Below are 20,627 nucleotides of genomic sequence, written 5' to 3'. Positions count from 1 at the left end.
AAAAGGTGAGAGGGGTTACAAATAGTCATAACAAGTTCAGTTTGGGGTCTTTTTCAAATCTGGTTGATGCATCTTGTCTGTGACCATTGTGGCTATGCACTCAAAGTCAAAAAAGTGCAGAAAGGTGACAAATGAAGATTTTTCCTTCTTTCAAGACAATGTGTGATTTGGCACATTTTGCCTCAGTCTTTATCAAGAGCCTGTCTAGCCCACTTTGAAGCTGTTGGAGACTGCAGTAGTGTTCCTTACATCAAGGCGAGTGCACAATGGTGCATTTCGACCCCTCCCCCCCCTAATGTTCACTTTAATATCAATCAATCAATAGATATTCAGTCACAGTTTAACTAACTCATTCACCCTCATCACTCACTCATCCATCCATCACAACAACACTGTTTGATGCACAAACTGACTGCCTTCCGCCCTGGGAAGCCGCTTCGCTTCGCAATAACAACAACAACACTGAAAACTCGCCGGGAAATACCCCCACCACACGTGTCACACGTGTGCTTGTTTCTTCCGACTAATATCAATTTTGGAGAAAAAAAGGACAAAACTGGATGAAAAATTCTACGGCCCCAGCAATCTCATTACTCTGAAAGGGGAACCGGAAGTGGCTGGTCCTCAGGTTTCGAAGTTGACCGATATTCCCACTAAAGTGACCTAGATCCAAAGCCAGCCATCCATTAGAATGCCGCGAATTGTTGTTACAGCCCCTGACTTTTTTATGTACGGAATCCGGTAGTCTTTTTGTTGTTGTTAAATAATTATATTGCCAAACGTTATGACATTTTGGGATAATTGAAAAAGTTTCAATACACATTGGCTGAGCACCTGTGTGCTCAAAGGAAATGTCGCTTGTTTTTATTAAAACTAATTTTCAATGGTCATTCGTGCAAACCGTCACACAAACATGCGTGCCTCTGTGCCTCTGTGAGTATGCGTGTGGCTGCTTTCATAGTTAGGGTGCAAGCGTTTTAATCATTTACCCCACACCAAAAGCCCCCCCCCACACACACACACACACACACACACCCCGATACCTGTCAAATTCCCTCAGAATGCATGAACAATTCCGTTACCTCAGATCATCACCAGGAAAAATTCCTCCGCATCCAAAATATCAGGACTTTAGATATCAGATACCGACTTTATGTAATGCGCTTCAAAATCATATTCGCAAAGAGAGAGAGAGAGAGAGAGAGGGAGAGAGAGAGAGCTGGACACGAAGAAGGGAAGCTACAATCGCCCCAGGCCATATATACTATTTGTTTCCTGAGCCTGGACCATTGAGACGGTTACCTCATAGATCTGTTCATTCTTCAGTTTGTCGGTGTCAAAAGTCCACACAACCGTTCTTTGTCCCGTTCCCGTACCAACCAAGGGCTGCTGCCACAACAATGGAACGCTGCGCAAACGGCCGTTCATGAGAGTGACTGCTGTAACAGCAAAACTTGTGTGAAACATAAGTAATCAATTTATCCACTTGACTATATTCACAACAGGGACCTATCACTCTGCTTTGCATGTTTTTATGCCTACGGATTTTCAAATACTCTGCAACACATGTAACCCAAATTCAACATGTGCCCGTACAATACCGCTGCTTTTATGAAAACATTGCTTCGGCCATGTTGATTTTAGCGACAAGGTGGCCGCGTTTGAGTTTGAGCGAATTAATGTCCTCCTTGGTGGCGTGAAGGAGGGCTAGTTTGCTGTCAAAGCCCTCTTTAGAAAGTTCCTCCGCCACCGTGCTGGGGAGCTGCGCAGACCATTTGTCGAACCGAAAAGGATCTCCGCTGGATTCCATTCTAAGAGCTTGTGAAGAGCGCTGCTGCGACGCGGGCGCAGGTAAAAAGCCAAGTGAGCGGCCCACTGCTGGTCAGTCAAACATGCCTGACATCAGCTCACAATTTAAGACACAAATGCACCATAAAAGCATGCAGACCGAGGGGTTGTGACTGGTGGTACCCACCAGCCACAGGCACAGTAAAAAGAGAGTTTAAATTATATTTATACTAAATAACACTTTAATCAACCAATTTTCTTGTTGGAATTGTAAATCGCTTTGAGCTGTAAATCATGACTTGCGTTATAGAAAAGTGTTTTCTTTTCTATTTTTCATTGTTAGGTGGATTTCAGCGTTTTAGTACAAGCAGTGGCGAGCCGGCAAAGACTCACTCAATTTGTGTGTGCGCTTGAAAGCGCGCGCGTGTTTGTGTGTGTCAATGTGTGTGTGTGTGTGTGTGTGTGTGTGTGTGTGAGAGTAAGTGTGTGTGTGTGTGTGTGTGTGTGATCAAAAGTTGACGAGGGAGGGGGGGTGGTTGGTGGAAATGAAGAAATGTGGTTTTTTGGACAAATTTTTTTAAGTCCAAAAAAGATGAGAAATATTCATAACAAATTCAGTTTTGGGTCTTTTTCAAATCTGTTTGATGCATCTTTTCTGTGACCATTGTGGCTATGCACTGACACACAAATAAGTGGAGAAAAGGGAGAAATGAAGATTTTTTCTCACTGCACAACAGTCAGGGATTAGGGTTACATGTTTACATGTACATTGTCAAGAGGTCAAAACAAATTTTAAAAGCTGTTGAACACTGCACTAGTGTTGCTCTAATCAAGGCGAGTCTGGAACAATAGGTCCACCCCACCAAAAAGTGAACATGGAATTAGTTATGATTTTTTGGCTTGGGTACGGCCAAGTGAACAAGGTAGGAAAGGTTAGAAATAGTCATAACAAGTTCACTTTTGGGTCTTTTTCAAATCTGTTTGCTGCATCTTTTCTGTGACCATTGTGGCTATGCACTAACACTCAAAAAGGTGGAGAAAGGGGAAAAATGAAGATTTTTTTCTCACCACACAACAGTCAGGGATAGTCAGGGATTGTTGACATGTACATTGTCAAGAGGTCAAAACAAATTTTAAAAGCTGTTGGACACTGCACTAGTGTTGCTCTAATCAAGGCGAGTCTGGAACAATAGGTCCACCCCACCAAAAATCAACATGGAATTAGTTATGATTTTTTTGCCTTTTTGCTTGGGTACGGCCAAGTCAAAAAGGTGAGAGGGGTTACAAATAGTCATAACAAGTTCAGTTTGGGGTCTTTTTCAAATCTGTTTGATGCATCTTGTCTGTGACCATTGTGGCTATGCACTCAAAGTCAAAAAAGTGCAGAAAGGTGACAAATGAAGATTTTTCCTTCTTTCAAGACAATGTGTGATTTGGCACATTTTGCCTCAGTCTTTATCAAGAGCCTGTCTAACCCACTTTGAAGCTGTTAGAGACTGCAGTAGTGTTCCTTACATCAAGGCGAGTGCACAATGGTGCATTTCGAACCCCCCCCCCTAATGTTCACTTTAATATCAATAAATCAATAGATATTCAGTCACAGTTTAACTAACTCATTCACCCTCATCACTCACTCATCCATCCATCACAACAACACTGTTTGATGCACAAACTGCCTGCCTTCCGCACTGGGAAGCCGCTTCGCTTCGCAACAACAACAACACTGAAAACTCGCCGGGAAATACCCCCACCACACGTGTCACACGTGTGCTTGTTTCTTCCGACTAATATCAATTTTGGAGAAAAAAAGGACAAAACTGGATGAAAAATTCTACGGCCCCAGCAATCTCATTACTCTGAAAGGGGAACCGGAAGTGGCTGGTCCTCAGGTTTCAAAGTTGACCGATATTCCCACTAAAGTGACCTAGATCCAAAGCCAGCCATCCATTAGAATGTAGGTCCGTGCTCCCACAGTCCAATGCCGCGAATTGTTGTTACAGCCCCTGACTTTTTTATGTACGGAATCCGGTAGTCTTTTTGTTGTTGTTAAATAATTATATTGCCAAACGTTATGACATTTTGAGATAATTGAACAAGTTTCAATACACATTGGCTGAGCACCTGTGTGCTCAAAGGAAATGTCGCTTGTTTTTATCAAAAACTAATTTTCAATGGTCATTCGTGCAAACCGTCACACAAACATGCGTGCCTCTGTGTCTCTGTGAGTATGCGTGTGGCTGCTTTCATAGTTAGGGTGCAGGCGTTTTTAATCATTTACCCCACACCAAAAGCCCCCCCCCCCCCCCCACACCACCAACCCCCCCCCCCCCACACACACACACACTGTCAAATTCCCTCAGAATGCATGAACAATTCCGTTACCTCAGATCATCACCAGGAAAAATTCCTCCGCATCCAAAATATCAGGACTTTAGATATCAGATACCGACTTTATGTAATGCGCTTCAAAATCATATTCGCAAAGAGAGAGAGAGAGAGAGAGAGAGAGAGAGAGAGAGAGAGAGAGAGAGAGAGAGAGAGAGAGATGGACACGAAGAAGGGAAGCTACAATCGCCCCAGGCCATATATATTATATGTGTGTGTGTGTGTGTGTGTGTGTGTGTGTGTGTGGTGTGCGATTCATAGAAATTTACTGGACAGATCTTCATGAAACTTTGCACACAAATGTTCCGACCCCCAACCCTTCACCCTGATTCAAACTCATGTATCACAAGTCCAGCGCTCCCAAATTATTTCTTTTTATCATTTTTGTCAGTCAAGATAATGGGGGTGGGGTTGGTACGGGAATAATTGTGAAGCAGACAATAAGGCAACAACTTATTTTGTTTACAGGTATTGTATATGTATACAGTGAACTTAGCTGTGTTCAAGTTTAGTTATGTTTTCTGTCGAGCGAATTTTTTTTAAATACGTTTTTACTACTAAAGGAGTGATACTTTTATGTGTACGCCCTCGAGAAACCTCGATCATTTTCTGAAAATGCAGGTTGATAAGTACCGTTTTATGATAAAGTTATACTCTCCATTCATTTATATACACAAACTAATGTTTCATTTATTATTTGTAGAGCTAAATATGTCAGTCGGGATCATGTTAAGAATCGCAGTGTTTTTCGCAAAATCGTACTTGACAACCCCCAGTAAAAAAATTCTAAAACAAAAGTTAATACGTCAACCTCTTTTTTTCTTTGCACAGATGTGTCCATATTGCTTAGAGGAACCTGTGCACAAAATGTGTAATGTTTCCTTCACGCGATTTGAACACACAAGTAACCCCTTAAGAATCGCAGTGTTTTTCGCAAAATCGTACTTGACAACCCCCGGTAAAAAAATTCTAAAAAAAAAATTAATACGTCGACCCCCTTTTTTCTTTGCACAGATGTGTCCATATTGCTTAGAGGAACCTGTGCACAAAATGTGTAATGTTTCTTTCACGCGAATTTTTTTTAAATACGTTTTTACTACTAAAGGAGTGATGATTTTATGTGTACGCCCTCGATAAACCTCGATCATTTTCTGAAAATGCACGTTGATAAGTACCGTTTTATGATAAAGTTATACTCTCCATTCATTTATATACACAAACTAATGTCTCATTTATTATTTGTAGAGCTAAATATGTCAGTTGGGATCATGTTAAAAATCGCAGTGTTTTTCGCAAAATCGTACTTGACAACCCCCAGTAAAAAAATTCTAAAAAAAAGTTAATACGTCGACCCCCTTTTTTCTTTGCACAGATGTGTCCATATTGCTTAACAGAACCTGTGCACAAAATGTGTAATGTTTCTTTCACGCGATTTGAACACACAAGTAACCCCTTAAGGCCCTCCTGTTACATACGAGGAGAAAGCCCACTCAATGTAATGGGATGCAGAAGACTTCTCTCTCTCTCTCTCTCTCTCTCTCTCTCTCTCTCTCTCTCTCTCTCTCTCTCTCTCTCTCTCTCTCTCTCTCTCTCTCTCTCTCTTATTTACGTTTGTATATATATGTATTTAAGATTAGAATAGTCCCTCTCTGGGCGAGGGCTGGTTGAAAAGAAGCTCGTTTATATTGCTTATGCCACAACCCTCGTAAAATAAAATTTGATTTGATTTGATTTGATTTGATTTGAATTGATCAAACAAGGCGCACATACTACCCTCCTACCTGAAAGTTCCCCATTCTGATATATTATTTTAGCAAGTTATTTCAATATTTTTCTTTGGCTAAATTACGATTCTGTTTTTATGATTTTTTATTTTTATTTAAAAAACATTTTTTAAATTTTTTCATTATTAATTTTTAATTTTTTATTTTTTATTTTTTTTAACTTATTCAGCCACACATATAAACATATTCTACATACATAAAAAGCAAATAAGCCTACAAAACCGCTCCAGTCCAACCATATTCCGCGTACACAATCATTACTTCCATCGAGAACACCCCTCCCCCTCCCCCCCCCCCCCCTCCACACACACACAGAAGGGTGGAAAGGTCAAAGTGGATAAGACACCGGTGTAGCACGAAATTTTTACTCCACGAAAAATTTACTTCGGAGTAAATAATTATTTCGTACGAAATTCTTACTCCGAGTACACTTTTCGTACGAGAAAAGAACTCCCCAAGGCACGAAAAAATTACCCCCTCCACGAAAGTTTTACTCCCCATTTTTTTTACTTCCAGTAAAAATCTCGTACGCAAAAATGGGATGCGGGCGAAGGGATAATGCCAAGATGTGATCTCGCGCACACGAATGTCGCGCTACCCTCCTTCCACCCCTTCCACCACCAAGACTAACAGGGGACAAGGGAGTAAAAATTTCGTACACCTGGCATGGGAAGTTAAATTGCTCGTGTTGGGGTGAAGTAATTTATTCGTTATTTATTCGTCAGGGGAGTAACATTTGTGTACGAAATGTTTACTCGGAACTCACCTGTCTTGGGGAGTAATTTTCTCGTGCAATGGAGGAGTGCTTTTTTCGTAAAGGGAGTAAGCTTTTCGTACGAAATGTTTACTCCGGAGTAAAAATCTCGTGGGAGTAATTTTCTCGTGTTACACCGGCATCTTATGCGGAAAGTTGAGTGTTCAAATCCTGGTTGCGTCTGGTGGGTCAAGGTTGGCGATTTTTCCGATCTTGCAGGTCAACTTATGTGCCTTATCCCCCTTCGTGTGTACACGCAAGCACAAGACCAAGTGCGCACGGAAAATATCCTGTGATCCATGGCAGAGTTCGGTGGGTTATAAAAACGCTAAAATACCCAGCATGCACCCTTAGGTGCTCTTAATGCCCTAAGAGAAAACCATGAGTACGGAAGAACAAAAACAGTCCAGTTCGAAATCGCTGATGAGGAACCGTGCCACGGTGATCCGACACGCCATTGCGTCGATTGGCTTGATCGGGTACTCTTTTCGCCTCAGTTTCTCATGGGGCGGAAATTGGAAACTTCGCCGAAAAGGGCCAAGAGGAAATTGTGGTGTTTTTGTGTAGTTCCTAGTTACGCCAGAGATATATACATTTGTGGGAAATTGATTTCGGAAGAAAAATAAAAAGAGGGAAGGAAAGGTCGAAGGGGTTGTGGTGGTGGTCGCGGTGGTGGTGGGGGGGTGTCATCACCGAGACTTACAGTAAGTAAGGCTTGGTCCGCCCAAACCCGAACGCTGAGACGGAGTGCAATGCAATCCAATAGATTGCTTTTCTCTCTCTCTCTTTCTCTCTCTCTCTTTCTTTCTCTCTCTCTCTCTCTCTCTCTCTCTTTCTTTCTCTCTCCCTCTCTCTTTCACTCTCTCTCTCCCTATATGTCTCCCTATCAGTATCTTGTCTCCCCTTCTCTCTCTCTCTCTCTCTCTCTCTCTCTCTCTCTCTCTCTCTCTCTCTCTCTCTCTCTCTCTCTCTCTCTCTCTCTCTCGCATCATCAGTGTTCATTATATCCACACAAAAACACTCTAAGTTCTGATAACACATTTACTCGTGCACGTTTATTCAGCATTGTTCTCACTACGTTACATATATGACGCTTGATATTTGCGTATAATCTGTAATGTGTAAATATTCATATGTTGTTGTTTTTCTCTACCTTTTTTTCCACGTGAATGTCCGTGTAAATATGTGATTAGATTAGTCCCCTCTCTGGGCGAGGGCTGGTTGAAAAAAAGCTCGTTGTATTGCTTATGCCACAACCCTCGACAAAGTTGATTTGATTTGATTTGATTTGATCTGATCTCTCTCTTTCTGTCTGTCTGTCTGTCTGTCTGTCTGTCTGTCTCTCTCTCTCTCTCTCTCTCTCTCTCTCTCTCTCTCTCTAAATCGCCTCCCCAACACAAGATATGTACAAAATGGCCCATGTGATGATGAGGAACATGGCAGACAGAGGGACAGACAATTGGTCCGCTAGGGTCAGGAACCTCCTATGTGAAAATGGGTTTGGACATGTGTGGACGTACGGCTATGTCGGCAACGAAAAACACTTTATCAAGGCTTTTCAACAACGCCTAAAAGACTGCTTTACCCAGAACTGGCACAGTAAGCTAGAAGACAGTGAGAGGTATGACACATACAAATTGTTTAAACCTGACTTTGGAAGAGAAAGGTACCTTGACCAAATAGACAATCCATATATTCAAAAAGTGTTCACAAAATTCAGACTTGGGGTTTCACCCTTGATGTGCAACAAACAGAGATACTCTGCAAACGGTTCCCATGTTTGCCCACTTTGCAGATACCCTCACGAAAACGAGCACCACTTTCTTTTTAAGTGCCCAGTATACTCGGATATAAGAGAAACTTACTTGGGAAATGTCTTTGAAATTGGTCAACTCGAAAACTCGTCAATGCAGATACTACTAACACAAAACAAAAGTAGGTTGTGGGCACTCTCCCGGTATACATTTTATGCATTCAGGCATCGACAGCAACTGCTAGGCTAAAATGAATGTGTGTAAATGATTTCCGATCGATATGTTTCAACCCTTAGCACTGTATATGCACTTGTTCTTACTTGTCTCTGAGAGAGTATACATTGAAATGGAAACTCTACTCCCCCCTTGTACAAACACAACAGTGTGGTTTACAATAAAAATTCTGAGTTCTGAGTTCTCTCTCTCTCTCTCTTTCTGTCTCTCTCTCTGTCTCTCTCTCTCTCTCTCTCTCTCTCTCTCTCTCTCTCTCTCTCCTTTCACCTGTCTCACCCCCATACACACGCCTAAAAGCGCCCAATCAATAAGGGTTTGCGCTAAGCCGGTCGTCTGGGATTTCTTAGCGGGGACCTGAGGTTCTTGGGCATCGACATCACTTCATGGGGAGGGGGGGGGGGGGGCGTTGTGGCATGTGGGTTCGGGTGCATGAGTGGGGGGGGGGGGGGTGGGAGAGGGGAGGAATACGATAGGGATTCTGATTAAGCTGATAAGAACAAATTGGGGAACACACAAAACTAAAACAAGTCGCGTAAGGCGAAAATACAATATTTAGTCAAGTAGCTGCCATTTTTCAGCAAGACCGTATACTCGTAGCATCGTCAGTCCACCGCTCATGGCAAAGGCAGTGAAATTGACAAGAAGAGCGGGGTAGTAGTTGCGCTAAGAAGGATAGCACGCTTTTCTGTACCTCTCTTTGTTTTAACTTTCTGAGCGTGTTTTTAATCCAAACATATCATATCTATATGTTTTTGGAATCAGGAGCCGACAAGGAATAAGATGAAAGTGTTTTTAAATTGATTTGGACAATTTAATTTTGATAATAATTTTTATATATTTAATTTTCAGAGCTTGTTTTTAATCCGAATATAACATATTTATATGTTTTTGGAATCAGCAAATGATGGAGAATAAGATAAACGTAAATTGGGATCGTTTTATAAATTTTTATTTTTTTTTACAATTTTCAGATTTTTAATGACCAAAGTCATTAATTAATTTTTAAGCCACCAAGCTGAAATGCAATACCGAACCCCGGGCTTCGTCGAAGATTACTTGACCAAAATTTCAACCAATTTGGTTGAAAAATGAGGGCGTGACAGTGCCGCCTCAACTTTCACGAAAAGCCGGATATGACGTCATCAAAGACATTTATCAAAAAAATGAAAAAAATTTATGGGGATTTCATACCCAGGAACTCTCATGTCAAATTTCATAAAGATCGGTCCAGTAGTTTAGTCTGAATCGCTCTACACACACACACACACAGACACACACACACACACACGCACATACACCACGACCCTCGTTTCGATTCCCCCTCGATGTTAAAATATTTAGTCAAAACTTGACTAAATATAAAAATGATAGGGATTCTGATTGTTCCGGACAGTCATAGACATCGCTTCATGGGGGAGAAGGATTTTGTCCAAAAAAAGTTATTTGGGGGAAGGGGGGAGGGGGAAGGGGGGATGGGGATCGGAAAATAAAGCAGGAGGGTGCATGTGTGTGTGTGTGTGTGTGTGTGTGTGTGTGTGTGTGTGTGTGTGTGTGTGTTTGGTGTGTGTATGTGCGCGTGCGTGCATACATGCGCGTGTGTGTTTGTGTATGAGACAGAGAGAGAGAAAGAGAGAGAGAGGTAAAGAGAGAGAGAGCGTGAGAGAGAGAGAGAGAGCGTGAGAGTGAGGGGGGGGGGGAGGGGAAGTAAAAGGCTTATTTCGAGTGAAGAAAGAGAGAACAAAGTTCGATCGACAGATGGACATAAGAAGCGCTATTCTTCACCGACACCGGATCATTGGCATCTCTCAGTGGGATATTTCTGGGAGGTAGCGGGGAAGTGAAGGGGCGGAGAGAGGCGGGAGGAGCGGGGAAGGGTATTAGGGGAGTAAAGTGACAGAGAGAAAAAGAAACAAACAGATCAACGCAGGAATTAACGAACAGAATTGCAAACAACAACACAAAAAACGTTTCACGAGTATCCATATCAAACTCATCACAGCAAGTAGTCAGAATTTTGATTGTTGGTATGTGACCAAGTAGTACAGGGATCCCCAAGGGAAAGCCGAGCCAGATCAGAGTCGATGAGTCGGGCTGTTCTCGCGGGAAGGGGTGTGCATGCCTGTACGCAAATTGATTACCATGCCAGTGCCTATGCCTGTACACAAATTGATTACCATTCCAGTGCCTATGCCTGTACGCAAATTGATTACCATTCCAGTGCCTAATATGGCTTTTTCAGTCAGTCAATATGAGGCCTATATCGCGCGTATTCCGTGGGTACAGTTCTAAGCGCAGGGATTTTTTGTTTTGTTGTGTGTGACTAATCAGGACTGATTCCAGGTGACCCGCTAATGTTTTAACGTTCAGGTAACGACTAATGCTTGATATCCATTTTCTTGACATGTCTGTTGTCATTTGCTAACACTTAACAGTCAGCATATCGATGTCGCCTGGAATTTTGGCGTCACTCATTTTAAACAGCTTCTCAGCAGAAGGTCAAAACTGATTAATTTTATTATGAAATAGTGTTTATATTTGTACCTGGTATGGATAGACAGAGAAAAGAATGTCAAGTCCGTCGTGCTGTGGAGCCTATGTCTCATGGAGAATGACTTATTTAGTCTAAAGCACAAAAACATCAAACTCGCAAAGAATCGATTTATACCAACATTTCAGGACGACGACGATATTAGAAATAACTTTAAAATAGACCATTATTGTGCTATTTTTCTCCGGTTTTTGATAGGACATTTTGATAACGTCATATTCGTCCGTTCTCTAAAGTTGAGGCGGCACTGTCACGGTCACAAATGTTCAACAATTGGTTGAAATGTTTACCACACAATCTAGTCCTAGACCTAGTCCGGATATGATTGCAGCTTGGTGTCTTTAAAATTCGTTCATGAAATGTTCCTTCCAAATTTGTCATTTGTTTTACTCTTTTGTAATAATGTATCTCTGGTTTGCAGACATTCGAGGCGGTGAGCGGCAAGGAAGGCAAGCTGTTGTGGACGTTCCAGAACGGCGATGCCAAAAGACGCCGGAGCAACTTCTACACCCCGCAGTACATCGACGACATTGATGGCGATCACGTCCCCGACATCCTGGCCATTCAAGGCGGTGACCCTACTGCCAAGCCCTGTGAGTGCTAGGGGATATATACCCCCACACACCCACACACACACATACACACACACGCACAGACAGACAAACACACACACGCACACATACACTCACACATACACACACACACGCACAGACAGACAAACACACACACACACATACACACACATTCACACACACACACACACACACACACACACACACACACACACACACACACACACACACACACATTTTGAAATAAACTGTGACTGTTGCAGACAGCCTGACGCGAGAGGCGGGTCGAATCCTCCTGGTGAGCGGGGCTACCGGCCAAATCATCCGCTGGATGTCCGTGCCCGGCAAAACTGAGTCCTACTACTCTCCACAAGTAACGTCATTCTTCTTACTTACTTACTACCCGTTATGCCGTTTGGTATGTACAGGGACGGCCAAATCTCACAATTTTAACTCGCTAGTAACTTCTAGCCTGCCACAAAGTTCGCTGGCCCGGTACATGCCTCAGTTGCTGCATCTGCTGTGTTTATATGGCTTTGAAACTCGATATTACAACCAAAAGTGATGCATTTGACATTTTCACTGGCCAGCTGGGCGAGTTGCCAGGCGGTTTCTGCTAGCCCGGCGGATTTTTTAATCGCCCCTGGCGATCGGGCGCACGATTTGGCCATCCCTGTATGTAGGGCAGCAACGAAGGACCTCCACTCCTGTCTGTTCTGGGCTAGTCTCTGAATGGTACCCCGCGTTTGGTTCAGGGTTTTCAGTTCTCCTTCCACCGTTCGTCGCCAGGTGTCCTTGGGTCTTCCTCTCTTCCGCTTTCCCCCTGGTTTCCAGTGAAGGGCAGTCCTGGTGATACTGTCCTGCTCTCTTCGCATGACATTTCCAATCCATTTCCACCGCCTTCTCGTCACGATGGTCTCCATGCTCTCTTGATTGCACTGTTCTGGTATTAACATTTAGTCCAATTTTACGTCATGCTTTTTGAAAGTCAACGATGTATTCAGACAATGCTGCCGTTCTTTCATTTTAAAGCTCAAAGAATTCATATTTGATCTGTTGTTCTATTGTTGTTGGGTTTTATCCTGAAACCAGCTTGTTCTTTTATTAATTAATGTTCACTTTCTAGGAATGCATTTATTCTTGTATTGATGATTGTACTAAACGCTTTTCAAAGAGTGCTAGTTGATGGTATTTCAGTCATGTGCGTTTGTGTGTGTGTGTGTGTGTGTGTGTGTGTGTGTGTGTGTGTGTGTGTGTGTGTGAGTGTGTGTGTGTGTGTCTGTCTGTCTGTAAGTCTGTCTGGGTGTCTGTCTGTCTGTCTGTCTGTGTCTGTGTCTGTGTCTATGTGTCTATGTGATTGTGTGTGTCTGTGTCTATGTGATTGTGTGTGTCTGTGTCTATGTGATTGTGTGTGTCTGTGTCTATGTGATTGTGTATGTCTGTGTCTATGTGATTGTGTGTGTCTGTGTCTATGTGATTGTGTGTGTCTGTGTCTATGTGATTGTGTATGTCTGTGTCTATGTGATTGTGTGTGTCTGTGTCTATGTGATTGTGTGTGTCTGTGTCTATGTGATTGTGTGTGTCTGTGTCTATGTGATTGTGTGTGTCTGTGTCTATGTGATTGTGTGTGTCTGTGTCTATGTGATTGTGTGTGTCTGTGTCTATGTGATTGTGTGTGTCTGTGTCTATGTGATTGTGTGTGTCTGTGTCTATGTGATTGTGTATGTCTGTGTCTATGTGATTGTGTGTGTCTGTGTCTATGTGATTGTGTGTGTCTGTGTCTATGTGATTGTGTGTGTGTCTGTGTCTATGTGATTGTGTGTGTGTCTGTGTCTATGTGATTGTGTGTGTCTGTGTCTATGTGATTGTGTGTGTGTCTGTGTCTATGTGATTGTGTGTGTGTCTGTGTCTATGTGATTGTGTATGTCTGTGTCTATGTGATTGTGTGTGTCTGTGTCTATGTGATTGTGTGTGTCTGTGTCTATGTGATTGTCTGTGTCTGTGTCTATGTGATTGTGTGTGTCTGTGTCTATGTGATTGTGTGTGTCTGTGTCTATGTGATTGTGTGTGTCTGTGTCTATGTGATTGTGTGTCTATGTGATTGTGTGTGTCTGTGTGTCTGTCTGTCTGTCTGGGTGTCCGTCTGTCTGTCTGTCTGTCTGTGTCTGTGTCTATGTGATTGTGTGTGTCTGTGTCTATGTGATTGTGTGTGTCTGTGTCTATGTGATTGTGTGTGTGTCTGTGTCTATGTGATTGTGTGTGTCTGTGTCTATGTGATTGTGTGTGTCTGTGTCTATGTGATTGTGTGTGTCTGTGTCTATGTGATTGTGTGTGTCTGTGTCTATGTGATTGTGTGTGTCTGTGTCTATGTGATTGTGTGTGTCTGTGTCTATGCCTCTGTCTCTTTGTTACCCTGTGTGTCTGTGTCTGTTTGTGTATTCATGTGTGCTTGCCTCTCCAGGTCTACTTCCAAGTGGACGGCACGAAAGTTGTGCTGTTCGGAACGGGAGGAGAGACGCATAAAGGTGCACTCTACGCCATCACGCTCCAACACCTGCTGCAAGGCAAAATTGAGATGGTGAGTTGGAGATTTGGTGCGCCTCGGAGCACTAGGCCAAACAAAAAAATATGTTGGTTTAGGGTAACGTGACCAAAAAATATAGGGTCGGTAGGTCTGCTTTAAAAAAAAAATAATAATAATAATAATGTATTTGAATTTTGTCGATTTTAAAGGAAGGTGCTTCCCTTAGTCTCGGTATGATTCGCAAAATGTGCCAAAAGTTTCGTGATTTTTTTTGAGAAATGAAAAAAAAAAGTGTTAGGGTCGGCGGGAAAAAATAGGGTCGGTCGGGTTGGGTGACCTTAAACCAACATGTATTTATGTTTGGTCCTATTGAAGCAACGGTTTGTCGTTTAGTCACAGATGTGTACACTACATTGGGGTGTGCACGTTAAAGATCCCACGATTGACAAAAGGGTCTTTCCTGGCAAAATTGTATAGGCAGAGATAAAAATGTCCACCAAAATACCCGTGTGACTTGGAATAATAGGCCGTGAAAAGTAGGATATGCGCCGAAATGGCTGCGATCTGCTGGCCGATGTGAATGCGTGATGTATTGTGTAAAGAAAATTCCATCTCACACGGCATAAATAAATCCCTGCGCCTTGAATATGTGCGCGATATAAATTGCATAAAATAAAAATAAGAAATAAAAACAAATCCCTGCGCTTAGAACTGTACCCACGGAATACCAGTCAAAACATTCACACAACTACCCCACAGCTAGATGACTTCACATAACGTTACTGTTGCCAGCCAAATAGAATGAAACTTTGTGCAATTTGGCAGTTCGCATCTCCCGCCAAAATATTTGTCAGAGGAAAAGCCACTTATTCACTTTTTCACAACCCATGGAATCCCAACGAAGTTATTTCCGAAAATCGTCTATTGAGCTACCCGGACCCCATTTTTGACGACATGTTGGACATGAACCATTGTTTAACCCTTTCGTTCTGTGCAGGCACGCGCAATATATACCGACAACTTCAAGGGGGTCCAGACCCCACCTGTGTTGGTGGATTTGACCGGTGACGGTGTGGTGGACATTGTCATCAACCCTTTCAACTCCACCGTCGTGGCCATCGACGGAAATACCTACTCCGTCATATGGAACTGGACTTTTCCCATGTCCGAGACCTACAGGTTGGCGATTCACTTATTCGTGTTTTTGTTTAGTGTTTTTTTTATGTGTGTTATTTTTACACATCATTTTAACTCTTTTCTGAGCAAGAAAACAACACACTGGAAACATTTCAGTCATTATCAGTTATCTGTCTGTCTCTCTCTCTCTCTTATCGCCTTATTGTGGAACTCCATTCCTGATTTAATTAAAATGCAATTTAGTGAAACTTCCTTCAAGGAACTCTGCATGCTGTTTCTCTTGGAAACAAGTAAATAATTCTGTGATGATATTCATCATTGTTTGATTTTCATAATGCATTTTGAAATGTCTTTAATTTTGTTCACATGTTAATTATATAAATTGTATTGTAATTAACTTAACTTCTATTTCTTCGTGTTATTAATCGAGTTACCCTCCATGGGCGAGGGCCGGATGAAAAAAAAGGATGTATACATTGCTTATTCTGTTACCCTCGATAAATAAATAAAGTTCAAAGTTCTCTCTCTCTCTATCTCTCTCTCTCTCTCTCTCTCTCTCTCTCTCTCTCTCTCTCTCTCTCTCTCTCTCTCGCTCTCTCTCTCTCTCTCTTTTTTCTCTCTCTCTCTCTCGCTCTCTCTCTCTCGCTCTCTCTCTCTCTCTCTCTCTCTCTCTCTCTCGCTCTCTCTCTCTCTCTCTCTCTCTCTCTCGCTCTCTCTCACTCTCTCTCTCTCTCTCTCTCTCTCTCTCTCTCTCTCTCTCTCTCTCTCTCTCTCTCTCTCTCTCTCTCTCTCTCTCTCTCTCTCTGTGTCTATGTGTAAGCGCGTGCCTGCCTCTGAGTATCAGAACATTTCATCTTGTTTGTCTGCCTGTCTATGTAAAGTCTGTTTTGCCACCAGTAAATCACTCACATAGTGAAAACAACCTAAACTTGTTTGTTCCAGCACCCCGGGAGCAGGCTATTACAACGACGACGACATTCCAGATTTCATGGTTCAGTTCTCTTTTGGGCCAGGTTTCCCTGTGTACTATCACGCAGAAGTGAGTTTCGTTTTTTTAATCACATCAACGCAGTAATGATACAAAAAAACAATCGCTTGGGGTAGGAGATCAAGCTTAAGCATATATTGTATGACAAATTTGCAGTTTACATCATGGTGGTAGACTAAAATAACACTACACAAAAAAACTGGATTTTCTAATAACGAAAGGTGAAGATGTAATCCAAAAAAGAAGAAGAAATGAATTGAAAAATACAGAAGTAAGAACAAGAAAACAAAACGTATAATAAAGGGATTTACGGGACCGCAGTTTGGCGTCGGCAGTCGCGTAAACTTTCTTGAAAGTTAACCTGTCGGTGTGGACGAAAATCTGTCTGTTTTTTGTTTTTTTTACTGTGTTCAGGTGAGCAGTCAACAACCATCAAGTACATAGCTTGTTTAAGAAAAAGGACAACTAATGATATTTAAGAACAAATATATATATAAATATATAGAATATCAGAAGTTGTAAATGAAACAATTGAATTTGAAAGTCAGCAGAGACTACACAGTCATTCAAAAAAATAATGTCGGCGTGAGAGTGTATTTACGCAATAATTTACTGTCAGTTTCTTAAAACGCACTCACAAAATATTATCAATACTAAGTTCTTCTTCCAATTGATGAATATGTCTGTCTGTTTCAGGTGAACATTATTGACGGCAAGAACGGTAAGCCTTTGCTGGACCATGGCATACGAAGCAGTCTCGGGGCGCAGTCGTCTCAACTGTCGGTGTCGATGGAGGGCAAAGGTCATGACCTCTTTCTCTACTGGATTGGCGACTGCCTGGGACATGAGGCGGAAGGGGGAGAATTTCGTTTTGTGAATGGTTAGTACTGTGTTAGTAGGGGGTGGGGGTGGGGGTGAATGTGTTTGTGTGTGTGTGTGTGTGTGTGTGTGTTTGTGTGTGTGTTTGTGTGTGTGTGTGTGTGTTTGTGTTTGTGTTTGTGTGTATGTGTGTGGATGTGTGTGTGTGTGTTTGTGTGTGTGTGTTTGTGTGTTTGTGTGTGTTTGTGTGTGTGTTGGGGGGGGGAGGGGGTTGATACCAGGTACAAGAGAGAGAAGGGGGAGAATTTCGCTTTGTGAATTGTTAGTACTCTGTGCGTTCGTGCCTGCCTACCTGCGTTTGTGCCTTCGTGCGTGTGTGTATATTAGGGGTGATACTGCTGGTGAGAGTGAGAGCTATTTCATTTAACTCCTATGATATTTTATTTCGACCTGAGAGACTGAAATTACACGGTGAAAACCACCGGGCCACGCCATGCCTCCCATATTTTCAGGCCATATTTTGCAGGTACCAACGTGCACGAAAAGAGCCGATCGGACCTCTGTAAGTTGCGGTATAAAAGCAAAATGTTCAGCAAATTCCTGGCTGTTTCCAGTTCCATCAAGCCTCCGGGGGCTTTAATCTATTATTCCGGTAAGTGTGGCACTCGATCTGTAGGCTGTAATACAGAGCGGAACATTTGTTTTCATTTTTACATTTAGTCAAGTTTTGACTAAATGTTTTAACATAGAGGGGGAATCGAGACGAGGGTCGTGGTGTATGAGTGTGTGTGTCTGTGTCTGTGCGTGTGTGTGTGTAGAGCGATTCAGACCAAACTACTGGACCGATCTTTATGAAATTTTATATGAGAGTTCCTGGTAATGATATACCCGGATGTTTTTTTCTTTTTTTCGATAAATACCTTTGATGACGTCATATCCGGCTTTTTGTAAAAGTTGAAGCGGCACTGTCACACCCTCATTTTTCAATCAAATTGATTGACATTTTGGCCAAGCAATCTTCGACGAAGTCCGGACTTCGGTATTGTATTTCAGCTTGGTGGCTTAAAAATTAATTAATGACTTTGGTCATTAAAAATCTGAAAATTGCAAACAAAATTTTTGTTTTTATAAAACGATCCAAATTTACGTTCATCTTATTTTTCATCATTTTTTATTCCAAAAACATATAAATATGTTATATTTGGATAAAAACAAGCTCTAAAAATTAAAAATATAAAAATTATGATCACAATTAAATTTTTGAAATCAATTTAAAAACACTTTCATCTTATTCCTTGTCGGTTCCTGATTCCAAAAACATATAGATATGATATGTTTGGATTAAAAACACGCTCAGAAAGTTAAAACGAAGAGAGGTACAGAAAAGCGTGCTATCCTTCTCAGCGCTCTTCTTGTCAATTTCACTGCCTTTGCCACGAGCGGTGGACTGACGATGCTACGAGTATACGGTCTTGCTGAAAAATTGCATTGCGTTCAGTTTCATTCTGTGAGTTCGACAGCTTGACTAAATGTTGTATTTTCGCCTTACGCGACTTGTTTATTGTTGTTTAATGTCTTATAGCTTACAGACTTATCGACAAGAATTTTTTTTTATAAAAACAAAAAAAAAAGATAAAAAAAAAGAAACGGGACGGGACAACGATAACAAGTGTACCGTTAGTTGAATAGCATGGTATGCCACACAAGTGTGACATTTTGGCTTGATGATGCACTATTTAATGAGCTGTTTTGAGAAAATGGTCGATAGGAAAGGTTCTAGGGTGTTTATAGTTTACATGAAGTCTCAATCAAAAACTCCCAATAGTTTTAGAGAAACAGACACTTTTGTGAGGCTCTGGATCGTCCCCGACCCAGGAAGCACGGGGAAGGTTAAAGGGATAATGTCTAACGAGACAACTGTCTCTCATCGCCCCAAAAGCTATACAGTTAAGGGTGGAGGTTGTGATGAGATGACCACACACCAAGAATACCTTGAAATAAACGTTTGAGCGCTGATTTACTCATATTGAACACGGCTGTCTTTTGGGTGGGAATCCAAATTGAAATTCTCATTTGCGCCAGTCATACTGAATTTTCGTCTTCCTTTCGACCCTGAGTATTTCATGCGCTATTCCTAGAGATACCCTTGAAATAAACATTTGAGCGCTGATTTACTCATATTGAACACGGCTGTCTTTTGGGTGGGAATCCAAATTGAAATTCTCATTTGCGCCAGTCATACTAAATTTTCGTCTTCCTTTCGACCCTGAGTATTTCATGCGCTATTCCTAGAGATACAGATTTGAAACTGAGCCGAGAGATACAGACAGTTTTTGACGTAAACCGTGTTATTACACCCCCGGTATAGGGGTGTGTATAGGATTCGGTCGATGTGTTTGTTTGTGTGTTTGTGTTCGCATATAGATCTCAAGAATGAACGGACCGATCGTCACCAAACTTGGTGAACAGGTTCTATACATTCCTGAGACGGTCCTTACAAAAATTGGGACCAGTCAAACACACGGTTAGGGAGTTATTGGTGGATTAAGATTCTACAAGGACTTATAGAGGGACATATTAATGGTCAAAGGGAAATAACCTTCTCAGTTGGTGGCAGTGAGAATGGTAAGGACGGGGGTGTTTTTCCTACCTCGGAGGAATTTCTTGTTTATTTTAGTTTTCAGCACAATCAGTGTTTTTGTTTTTGTTGGCGCAATCAGTGTTCTTTAACTTTTTTTTGTTTTCAGCGCAATCAGGGTTATTTTATTCTTTTTTTTTGTGGCGCCATCACTGGTAATTATTGTTGTCATTTCTCAGAGGAGAGAATCAGACAAGAGCACGAGAGCTGGGTGAACACGTCTGCCTTAGCTGAGGAGTATCTTCGCAAACACCCCGAGGCGGCGAGATTGAAAGCTAAACAGCACAATAGAAAGGTAATGTGTGTGAGAGGGAGGAGAGCGGGGGGAGTCGATATCGTTTTTAAGGGGTGGATGTATGTGTGTGTGTGTGTGTGTGTGTGTGTGTGTTGGGGGTGGGGGGGGGGGGTGGGATGGATGAATGAGCAGATGGGTGGCTGTCTGGTTTATTGGCTTCCCTCTCTCTCTCTCTCTCTCTCTCTCTCTCTCTCTCTCTCTCTCTCTCTCTCTCTCTCTCTCTCTCTCTCTCTCTCTCTCTCTCTCTCTCTCTCTCTCTGTGTGAGTGTGTATGGTTGGGTTTGTACGTGTATTTGTTTGCTCAGATGTGTGTGTGTGTGTGTGTGTGTGTGTGTGTGTGTGTGTGTGTGTGGGTGTATTTGCCGCACGCACGCACGCGAACACACGTGAGTGTGTGAGGTTGTGTG

The 20,627-nt window shown here is 42.1% G+C and overlaps 1 protein-coding gene across 2 annotated transcripts in view; it reads left to right on the top strand.

Moving 5' to 3' along the window:
* LOC138973086 (uncharacterized) overlaps window positions 1-20,627 on the top strand; it is a 57,756-nt gene that overhangs the window by 22,321 nt on the left and 14,808 nt on the right. For both annotated transcript variants that reach the window (XM_070345743.1, XM_070345744.1), the window contains exons 4-11: window positions 11,669-11,840; window positions 12,083-12,192; window positions 14,281-14,397; window positions 15,341-15,522; window positions 16,423-16,519; window positions 17,165-17,348; window positions 17,814-17,939; window positions 20,105-20,220. In XM_070345743.1, coding sequence (XP_070201844.1) covers window positions 11,669-11,840; window positions 12,083-12,192; window positions 14,281-14,397; window positions 15,341-15,522; window positions 16,423-16,519; window positions 17,165-17,348; window positions 17,814-17,939; window positions 20,105-20,220 — 1,104 coding nt within the window. The remainder of the gene's footprint in view (window positions 1-11,668; window positions 11,841-12,082; window positions 12,193-14,280; window positions 14,398-15,340; window positions 15,523-16,422; window positions 16,520-17,164; window positions 17,349-17,813; window positions 17,940-20,104; window positions 20,221-20,627) is intronic.

The sequence above is a fragment of the Littorina saxatilis genome, linkage group LG8 (assembly GCF_037325665.1).
Source record: "Littorina saxatilis isolate snail1 linkage group LG8, US_GU_Lsax_2.0, whole genome shotgun sequence".
Classification (NCBI taxonomy): Eukaryota; Metazoa; Mollusca; class Gastropoda; order Littorinimorpha; family Littorinidae; genus Littorina; species Littorina saxatilis.
The sequence above is the reverse complement of the archived record's forward strand: the minus strand, read 5'-3'. Positions and strand labels throughout refer to the sequence as shown.